Below are 11,359 nucleotides of genomic sequence, written 5' to 3'. Positions count from 1 at the left end.
TTATCTCTGCAGAGAGATAAGACAACTGTTCAGCAGATCAGCTCCATTTTAGATGCACATTTGGAGACCTGGGAGAGGGGAGGGGGAAGTGTATTGAGCTGAATGAGAGAAATCCTGAAGAGAAATGAACACATCTGCGAATCAGATGCGTACCCATAGAAGATAATGGGCCTGAATTCGCACCTGAGCCGCACCGAAATGCCTAGAAAACGCACACGTTTTTTCGGAAATGCGCAGTGCGAATGCATCGCACATATGTGAACCAGCCTCATTGAAAACAATGTATTTTATAATGTTATGCGAATTGGATGCGGTTTAAGCCACAACCAATTCGCATAGGTGTGAACCCGGCCTTAGTTGTAGGTCTGCCTGGGTTTCTCAGGTACACCAAACAACCATTAATTAAATGACAGGATTTTCAGTGGAAAAACTACAGGTGGATAACGTGTGATGTGACAAGCTTACAGTGGGGATCGAAAGTTTGGGCACCCCAGGTAAAAATTTGTATTAATGTGCATAATGAAGCCAAAGAAAGATGGAAAAATCTCCAAAAGGCATCAAATTACAGATTAGACATTCTTATAATATGCCACATTCAATATGTGGGTCGCACCACACGCCGGCTAAAAGATAAGTTATATGACCACTTGTATGATGTTGAAAAAAACAAATCCACCAATGTAGCTAGACACTGGAATCTTGTTCATTATAAGGATGTCACCAGCCTTGTCATACAAAAGGTATCAAAAGGGTAGTGACCCCAAAGAGAGGAGGGGACAGGTTCAGAACACTTTGCAAGCGCGAAGTGTTCTGGATATTTACTTTGCATACCAGGATCCTGATAGGGCTAAACTTCGAGTGGGATGTTTCCCACTATTATGACTGATTTAGTTACCTAAAACACCCTTTCCACCTTTGGTGTTCATATTCATTTATCCTGTCGCTACACATCCATATAGTAGTCCTGTCCATTCTATTTATCGGTGAGGTCACCATTGACACACCAATTCGACTAAGGGGCTTAGCATTTATTCCTCTCCCCCTTTCCTACATATGGATGTGTGCTGGCTTGATATTGATATACCATTTAGTAAATATGTTCACTTCGTAAATAGCTCTAGGATGTACATTTCTGTTTGGACACATGAATGCATGTTTAAGTACATCTTTCACCTGTCCACATGGGGTTACACGTGTTGATTTTTACCTATGTTTCTAATTTTGTCTTACTTTGTCTTTCGGACAAAATGCGGAAAATAGAGATGCTGTTTTTCTTCCTCCCTTTTTCACCATTTTTCCATCCTTTTGCCGTTTACGATATTTTCATATACAACAGGCTCCTTTACAATATCCGTTCCAAGTAATATGCCTGCAACTTGCATGCCGTTTACATGCAACTTTAGATTTCTATGCGATTTCCATGCAATTTTTTCTGAGGTAGTTGCCAATATACTTCTTAGTGAGTACACCATCAGGTTCTGCTCCATCTTCTTCCGTGCCCCTCTACAGTTGTCCACTCTAATATGTATATGCTCATATTATAGTTTTTGAGGTGTAGTGACCCCAGTGATTTTATGTGAATTCTTTTGAGCAAAGAAACGGACACTTGGGAGTCTTGGACAGATAAATGGACACAGACGCACATTCAGATCTTGTGCATATAATTGTGATATTTGATTATAGTATCTAATGTTTTAAATGTATGGTTTTAATAATGATATGTTTGTCCATGTATGTTTAACCATGTATGAAAAAGGTAGAAAATCCTACATGTATCTGTCTTTTTTCTAAATAGTCTATATCTAGAAGCCACATCCATTCCCATATATGCATGAGCCATACTCATTTTCAGTAATAGTTTTACTATTCATGTATTTCATATTTTCATATAGGCAACAGAGACATCATGATTTCTTGAGTACATTGATACTCTCTGCCCAGTGCATATTTTTGTAAGTTTGTGGATATCTGTTTATCATTATATTATTCCATTCCACATTTTACTTTCTTCATATTATTTTCACGTTAGTTCACTTTTTTAAACAGTGTATATCTTCATTTACACATTTTATATCCTATAAGCATATATATTCAACACTTGTATATATTTAGTCTACACTGCCATATTTACTTTATCACACACGCACTTTGATTCAGTATCAAGTATTCTTTTTCCCCAGTTTACAAATGTTTTTGGGGTTTTGCTAGTAGCATGTTGTTAAGATTTTTATTGTGTTTCTATGCACATCCATTTTTATTCATTAGAATACTTATTAGTGTTCTCACATTCAACCACACACGTTAGCCATACATATCAATTAACTGACTTCACCCACCAATCCACTCTAATTAGAGTAATTTATTCACAGGTTTGGTCACATGTCCAATATAGATCAATGTATATATTGCAGTTAATGTTTGTGGTTCTTTAGCTATGAATAAGCACTTTTGAAAAGTGTGAAACACGTCAACTCCGTTGTTTGCCGTGGCTTGCATTTATGGATTATTACCTCTTTTAATAAAGGCATTGATTTTGAGTGCGGCGGTCCAGAATTATCTCCTCACCCAATTGCCTATGCTTAGCCTGCACCTGCTGTTCCTATTCTGAGGAGAGTTACATTTCCAGACACCCTTCCTAGAGCAGCATCCCTTTTCCCTTTGCTCCTGGTTTTTGCATACACTGTATAGTACAAACATTAATGAGTATAGTAATAGTATTCAAAAAGAAGAAGAGAAGCTTAAAGGGTTTGTAAAGGATTTTTTTTTATCTTAATAGCTTCCTTTACCTTTTATGCAGTGCTGTTTTCATGTCCTCATTGTTCGTTTTTGCTCTCAAGTTGCTGTAATTCTTCTCTGATCTCCACACTTCCTGGCTGTCTGTTTCCTAATGACCACAGTACTGGGAGCTTTCTCACTGTGGTCACCAACTTCAAGGAGGTGCGATTACTGTGTGTCTAGTTTCTAGTTTCGTTTTCCAAACCATCACTGCTCTATGGCTCTGTATAGCACAGAGGCAGGAAATAACATGCAAAAACGAAAATAGAAACTACAGGTACATTATATGATTGATTTTTATCTATTTTTAATCGTTTTTAAAAGGAATCAGTTAACTATTATGTCTCTATACCTTGTAAACAGTCATTTCAGCAAAAAAATAAAAATAAATCCTTTACAATAATCATAATTCCAAAAGAAGAAAAGGGAAAGAATAAATATATAATCAAGAGTTTTTCACCAGAGGAGCTTGGATGAAAAGAAAGACAGACTCCTATATAGATATAGGTGGTATCCAAAAAGGCTAAACAAGGAAACTTGAAAATACATACATTGGCCCAGATTCAAGAAGCACTTGCGCCCGCGCAACCATAGTTGCGCGGCGCAAGTGCTTACTTGCTCCGGTGTAACTAGTGCTCCTGATTCAGGAACCTCGTTACACCGAATGCAGCCTAGGATGTGACAAACATAAGCCTCCTTATGCCTTCACATCCCAGGCTGCATTCTTGCGTTGGCCGCTAGGGGGCGCGGCCTTTGTGATCGGCGTGTAGTATGCAAATTGCATACTACCACCGATTCACAAAAGTTGCGCGGGCCCTGCGTACGCAAGGTACGGAGTTTCCGTACGGCGCCTTTAGCATAAGGTTGCTCCTGCTAATAGCAGGCGCAGCCAATGCTAAAGTATAGCTGTGCCTCCTGCTCGCGACGTTTAAATTTCACGTTGTTTACGTAAGTGAACCGTGAATGGCGCTGGACGCCATTCACGTTCACTTACAAGCAAATGACGTCCTTGCGACGTCATTTGCCGCAATGCACGTCGGGAAAGTTTCCCGACGGAGCATGCGTTGTTCGCTCGGCGCGGGAGCGCGCCTAATTTAAATGATTCCCGCCCCCGGCGGGATCATTTACATTAGGCAGCCTTGCGCCCGGCTGCTTAGCATATTGCCCGCGCACTTTACGGAGCAACTGCTCCGTGAATCGCGGGCAAAGCGCAATATTTGCGTGGGCGCAGAGAAAAAAATTTGCTCTTTGCCCACGCAAATATTGCGCGATTCTACTTGAATCTGGGCCATTGAATTGTAGAACTTTAAAACAATGATTAAAAGGGGTTGTAAGGGTTCATGTTTTTTCACCTTAAAGGGGTTGTAAAGTCAACAATATTTTCCTCTTAAATTAAAGTCTGACAGTAGCTGATAAAGTAAAAAGTAATGTTTTGCATTATAACTAGTTTGATACCTGTTGAAATCGAACTGTTTTATTCACCTCCAGCACTCCTGAATCATTATTCTCACCGACTTCCTGGTTTGCGGTGCACATTCATTCTTGCTACATCACGGCCTAATGGGAACTACAGTTCCCATCAGGCTTATCCTCCATGTCTGTGAGGGATAAGAGAGCATCTTCATGCAGGGCTGTAGTCATAGGGAGGGGGTGGGCACATTCTGCTTTCCACCATGCAAAACAGCTCAGATGCTGGTGGAAAGCAAGAAGAGGAGTGACAGGAAATGGCATTTTCAAACCTGGATTACTATATTTTGGAGGTTTAAAAGGAAAAACGAGGTAAGTGATATTTAAATGCACTAGCTTACAGCAGTCAATTGATCTAATAAAAAACGAACCTTTAGTGTTCCTTTAATGCATCCTATGCATTAAGGTGAAAAAAATACCTGGCAATCAACGGCCCCCCAGCCCCCCCCATTTTACTTACCTGAGCCCGTTTGTCTTCTTGGCATGTCCCCGCTGTCCGAGTCCTGGCTTTAATTGGATAGATTGATAGCAGCGCAGCCATTGGCTCCTGCTGCTGTCAATCAAATCCAATGACCCGGGGGCAGGGCCGAGTCATACACTCGGCGTCTATGGACACCGAGTGTATGACTTAGGAGATCGCCCGCAAGGTAACCCCCTCAAGAGAGCGCTTCTCCAAGGGGGTTATCTAATGCGGGGAGGAGCCGCGGGAGCCGCCGAGGGACCCTAGAACAGGATGTTCGCGGCCACTCTGTGCAAAACGAGCTGCACAGTGGAGGCAAGTATAACATGTTTGTTATTTAAAAAAATAAGAAAGGAACCTTTAGTATCACTTGAAGGTCGGTAGGATATAAGGCATTATGACAGAGGAGGAGTCCCATTGTCAGAATACAACAGCACAGCAGGGACGATTCCTCCATCCACCTCACATGTGCCCTCTAGCTGATCAAGAAAAAAACGAGGCATCTATGGCCATCTTAACTCTCCTCTTCCTAGAGACACTCGTGCTGAGGACTATGCTCCTCCCACATCTACTCTTGAAATATTTTCTGCTATCTAACTTGCCTTCCCTGAAATATAAAGTGCTGCTGGAGGACTCTGCTCTCCTGAAATACTCTGCACAACTGGATGAATTTGCTCAGTATGCTGTCTTTTATCTGGAATCACACTTTGCTGCTTTTATCAACTCTCCCCTCCTGACATACTCTGTACTGCTAGAGGACTCTGCTCCTTTCACTCTATACTCTCCTCTCCTTAAACATGCTATGCTGCATAAGGGCTCTACATCGTTCACAAGCTTTCATCTCCATACCTACTCTGTGCTTGAAGGTGATTGGAAAAAATGGTTGTGTGTTGCCAGAATTGAACGTTAGCTCCTGCTAGGACTTGTAGTTCACCTGCACCTGTAAGCAGCAGCTAGCAATGTGTGGTCTCCAGACTGAACCCATCATTGTTCATGTCTCGGCTCTTGCATATAGTGCTATTGCCAGTCTTGCTCTCTCTCGAGCAGCTATGCCCCCTTGGCAATGCTGTCTGTTCCTTTTAAAAGCATGGCCATAAAAGTGATAGTTTTGCATTTTCAGCGCGCTCCACGCACTGAACTATATAAATAAGGCCTCCTCACACCTTAAACCAGATGTCTTGGCAGACAGGACTTGTGCTCTGATCAGCTGTCTTCTCGTCTGGAGACAAAGTGTGCCTGTAGGTAATTTTAGCCAGGAATGTAGACTGGATGTACAGGCCGGCCCGCACATGGGACACCATGATTGCAGGTAATAAGGACCTCCGCTGCGAACCCAACGTAATTCTCCCACTGAGCTCATCTTTTCCAAGGATCCCGCTCTATTAGTCATGGCATGAGAACATCTCAAGGCACCGTTTGTGTCTAAAGTGGCCACATAATAGAACTTCCCATTGTCATTAAAGCTACACTCCGCTTATGCATGAAAAGTTTACACTGACATTTCTATTAATACTTTTGACTGCCAGTGTTATTCTCTGAATGACTTCAAGCTAATCAGCTCCTAATTGGCCAATCACCAAGAACCAGCCTTTTCATGTGTGAAGGAGGGGTGTGAGTCACATTCTAATCTATAAGTGGAAGCACACTGTATTTCTTATTGCTTCCTTCAAGTAGGTACAAGCATCTGGTGGGGACACCAAAAAACCGAACCTGCATGGGCAAAGCACAGGTTCAATTTCAAGCAGAACTATACTTACCTAGCCAGGGACGACATTATTCGGCCAGTCTTCTTCCAGGTTCAGGATCTTTATCTGGATCTGGATAGGCTGAGCTGGGATTACATAACTTCCACACATGGGCAGGTGTTTATTCATTCAGACATAGGCCAAAATTGTACATTGACTGCACATGCATTAAAAACTGGCCATACACCAGCAGCTTTTCAAACATTCATATCAAACTTTGTATAAACAATCGTGTGAAAGACAAGCTTGGAGGGTGAACTTGGCGCGCCGTGTCACTGGATGTGATTGACAGCAGCGCTGCTCTCAAATCCATCCACTCTAGCCAATCAGCGTCCAGGCTGAGCTGCGAAGAGGATCGCGGAACCGAGCGCGGGACTTTCGAGGGGTCAGGCAAGTAAAATCATCAGATGTTTTTTCACCTTAATGCATAGATTGCATTAAGGTGAATTTTTTTTTCTTTACAACTCCTTTAAGCCAGCCAAGCCTGCAGTCTCATGTTTGTGATAGCTTTTGTAACACGTGCTCCAAGCACCCTCCAAGCTTGTCTGTCCTGCTTGCAAGTTTGGATTCCCTTGTTTATGACCTCGGCTTGGGACTTAGGCTATTCTCTGAACTCTGTCTGCCTTTTGACTACAGATTTATTAACCTTCACTATTCTGAACCTTGCCTGACTTGTACCTGGACCGTCATTGAACCACTATGCCTGTCTGCCAACTGCAAGTACTGATTTGCTGTGCTCATTTCGCACCTGCCCCTGCTTGGTTGCCAGGCACTATATCATTGTGTAAGTCCTGGGGGCAACAGAGTACTGGTAGGCCTGCTTGCCTTTTGGGAAAAGGGGCTGCTATAGGTGAAGAACACAGAAGCCAGCTATAGTGTGTGGCCACCTGTGTTCGGGGTAGGCGTAACAATACCAACAAAAAACTGCTTAAGAGTCCTTTAATGCAGAAAAGACAAAGAATGTCTGTTCTGCCATTAAAAAAAAAAAATCTGCCTGGCCGCCCTTTTTAATTTTTACTTGGGTCACCCTTAAAAAGAACCTGGCAGGAAAAATATGGGAGCATCCTTTATCGCTGAGCTTGCAGACGGTTATACTTAAATCCTAAATTTGTGCAACACCTAATTATACTATTGAAATACACATAAGGCAGCGGTTTTAACAAAAGATTTTTATTCCTGTCCATCCAGTCCTGATAATTACCCTGCTCTGCCACACAGCATAATTCTGTCAGGGGAGTGGACCTGATCTTACTCTGCTAAAGAAAGGAACACGTACAGGTCTCGTCTCTCCCCCAGCCCATGACTGGACAGTAAAATGAAAAGCAGTGGACTGACAAGCTTATTACCTGGTAATTTTGTTACTAGGTCAAATTTTATTGAAAAAAAAAAAAAAAAAAACATTGAATGATGCACTATTGAATGCAGAGCTATGTACCCTATTAATATGCCTATAATTCAGCTTTAACCTGACAAAGAAAGACACAGACCCGAAACAAACATCTTCCTGCTGCAACCTGCAGGTTTTTCTATTACTTATTTCCACACAGTTGGCAATGATCGTCTGTAAATAAATAAACCTTTTTATAATCTATGCTATACCTATGATTTTAGGCACCTGTCTCTTCCCTAGCTAAGAAGTCTGGCGGACCTACTTTATATTCTAAAGTACTTGATCATGAGCCTCTTGCATTGTTTTATTATTATTTAAACATCTCCCCCAGCTGATTACATTAGTCTCCTGAATTAATTTCCACCCAGCATGGCAACCTGTTCCTCAGAAGATACCAATGTTTATTGAGCAGGTCAATTATTTTATACTATAGTTTATTCTGAAACCCCGCTAGTTTATAGGATGCAAGTGCTTCATAAGCGTCCGATGTCTCATTTATGCTTAGCTTTGCGTATGTTTAAAAGAGCTTGAAAACTGTGCTAGATGCAGATATGTCTTATCTGCGTTTGATGTATGCATATTTATGCTGAGCAGTGTGCAAAGAATGATTTTAAAAGTAGATGATTATGTTGAGGCCCCAACACAACACAAACAGCAAAGCTGTAAAGCTGCTTTGCAGGTACCGGAGGTGGTTCTGGTCCAATTGATGCATCCTTCAGTAAAGCAATGTGACTACATGGCACCAGCTCACTGCTTTATAGAAGTAGGGAACTCAGGGAGTGAGCAGCCATGATGGTTTTCCATAGGCTTCTGTGCAGAACACGAGACCCTTCCAAGGCCCAGAGTTGCTTCCTTAAAATGTACAGTACAGATTTCTTATTATTATTATGAATAAAGTTATTATTGCATATTAGTTATTGTAAGTAGGCTACTGATAAGAGCAGTCAGAGTTATTTAACCACAATTGCAAATTTTTTCCAGTGTACAGCAAAATGCGGTGAGCAGAGTATTATCACAAGGGATGTGCGTTGTTCAGAAGATGAGAAGATGTGCGATCCCAACACCAAGCCGCCATTAGAGGAAGAATGTACTGGACCACCATGTGATCGCCAATGGACTGTGTCAGACTGGGGGCCTGTAAGTATCCCTCTGCATATATTGTGTCCAGTTGTTAAAGAGTGAGGCTTTTTGGGAGGAGCAGAAACACAAACTACTGTTTGAGACTTAGAAACCACAAAAGAGATAGAAACCACTACATGAAACTCTCAACATTGGAGGGGGCAGAGACAAAAGTACTGCAGGAAAATCTCACCATTACTGCTCAGCAACTTCTATCAAGTTGTTACTCCTTGTGGAGAATGTAATACTGGTTCTAATATAGATCCGTGAAGTCACCGTTTTCCATATAAGTTTTATCTTGTGATGTAGGGGGATTGGTGTTGCCCCCAAACAGTGTTGGCCGATTTTATATATGATTTTTTTTTACCAACAATTAAAATTACCTTGAATTCTTATCTGATTTTGGTCTGGCTCATCTCCCTGTATTTCTATGGTTTGGGCTACTGTTGGCTGCCCATCAAGGAAAGCCTTGCTGTGTTTGAGCTGCCTTGCCAGAGCAATTGATCTTGTTTGATGTTTTCCTTCATCTGTCTACATCTGAATTTGTGGTTCTAGAGATTATTCTGGGAGAGACTGATTGATTTGTGGAAATATGACCATTGTGAGTGGGGGGCAATGACACAAAATACTGAAAGCATCTCTCACCATTGTGGGAGGGGCAAGGACACAAAGTGCTGCGGGGAAATCCCACCGTTGTGGGAGAGAGAATATATCACCATTGCAGGAGAGAGGGGTACAAAATTACTGCAGGCAAATCTCAAGTACACAAACTTCTCCAGGAAAATATGACCATTGTGGGTAATGTCGGGATGCAAACTACTGCAGGGAAATCTCAGTTTTGCCATTGTGATTGAGACACAAACTATCGCAGGAAAATTCCAGCCTGCAAAATGCATCTCAAAGCTCCTTTTTTACATTTACCAGGCTGAACTTCTTAGCGGTGCTGAAAAAAGGTAAGTCTTTAATGTATAGAATATCAAACTTTTTTTACTTCCTTATTTTATTCATTTGTTAATACATGCAGAATCCATTCAATTAGTATTTATTGAATAAATTTAAAAATTGTAAGGCTGAACATTGTAATATTGTAAAGCTGATGTGTATGTTGTGGGGTTTTGGACATCGTTCTTACACAGCTAAAGTTCTCCCGCCACACTTACTACAGTTCGATAGAGAAGAAACAAACAGTGATCAAACAGAGGCGCTATCTTCTCCTCCAGCAACAGAGCCTGGCCATTTACCCATCAAGTGAATCACGGCATACCACAGAGACTCCATTAGCTCCAGACAGCCCATGTTCTCCTCTGGTTAAACCACAGCGACCCATTAAAAGATTTCACAATCTACAAATAATCCAATTATCTTCAAGCGAAATGCAACTCCTTAATCTTTTCTGTGGGCATCTAACCGACATTGCTAGGCAACAGTTTCCAAAGCAACCTCCTATTTTTAGTGGTAGTTAAAGGGAAACTCCACCATTTTGTCCCCAAAAAACAAACATAGATGTAAGCCATGTGCTCAGTTATTTTTAAATGTAAAACCTTATTAAAAAAATCTCCTCATGCTTTTATCATTTTTACTCTTTATAGGATCTCCAAAGTATAGCATTCTAAGGGGTATAAATACAATAATAATGTGACCCTTTTACTTCAACCCCCCCCCCCCCCACACACACACACACACTTTGCTGCCAGTACCCAATGCAAAAATTTAAAAGAACAATAAAATAGTGCAGTGCTATCCAACCCTACAAAATTAAATGCATTAATTTATGTGGTGTGAACTAACGCAAATAATCATATAAACATATAGCATAGCTAGAGAGAACATTATACATAAAATACCATATAAATACAGTTGTGCTTATAAGTTAACATACCCTGGTAGAATTTATGATTTCATGGCCATTTTTCAGAGAATATAAATGATAACACAAAAACATTTTTCACTCATGGTTAGTGTTTGGCTGAAGCCATTTATTATCAATCAACTGTGTTTACTCTTTTTAAATCATAATGATTACAGAAACTACCCAAATGACTCTGATCAATAATTTACATACCCTGGATTGTTTGGCCCTGGTACAGACACAGAAGGTGGCACACACAGGCTAAAATGGTAATTTTCCACATTTGTGGCTTTTTAAATCACAATTGGTGTCTGTGTATAAATAATCAATGAGTTTGTTGGCTCACATGTGGATGCACTAAGCAGGCTAGACACTGAGCCATGAGGAGGTAGAAAAGAACAGTCAAAAGACCTGTGTAACAAGGTAATGAAACTTTACAAAGATGGAAAAGGATATAATAAGATATCCAAAGCCTTGAATAGGGCAGGCGGTACTGTTCAATTACTTAAGAAGTGGGGATCGCTTGATACCAAGGCAAGGTCAGGTATACCAAG

General features: G+C 41.1%; 1 protein-coding gene across 3 annotated transcripts in view; it reads left to right on the top strand.

Annotated features, from left to right (window-relative positions):
- Positions 1-11,359, top strand: part of ADAMTSL2 (ADAMTS like 2) — a 128,694-nt gene that overhangs the window by 101,079 nt on the left and 16,256 nt on the right. For all 3 annotated transcript variants that reach the window (XM_040324163.1, XM_040324164.1, XM_040324165.1), the window contains one exon: positions 8,819-8,974. In XM_040324163.1, coding sequence (XP_040180097.1) covers positions 8,819-8,974 — 156 coding nt within the window. The remainder of the gene's footprint in view (positions 1-8,818; positions 8,975-11,359) is intronic.

The sequence above is a fragment of the Rana temporaria genome, chromosome 9 (assembly GCF_905171775.1).
Source record: "Rana temporaria chromosome 9, aRanTem1.1, whole genome shotgun sequence".
Taxonomy (NCBI): domain Eukaryota; kingdom Metazoa; phylum Chordata; class Amphibia; order Anura; family Ranidae; genus Rana; species Rana temporaria.
The sequence above is the reverse complement of the archived record's forward strand: the minus strand, read 5'-3'. Positions and strand labels throughout refer to the sequence as shown.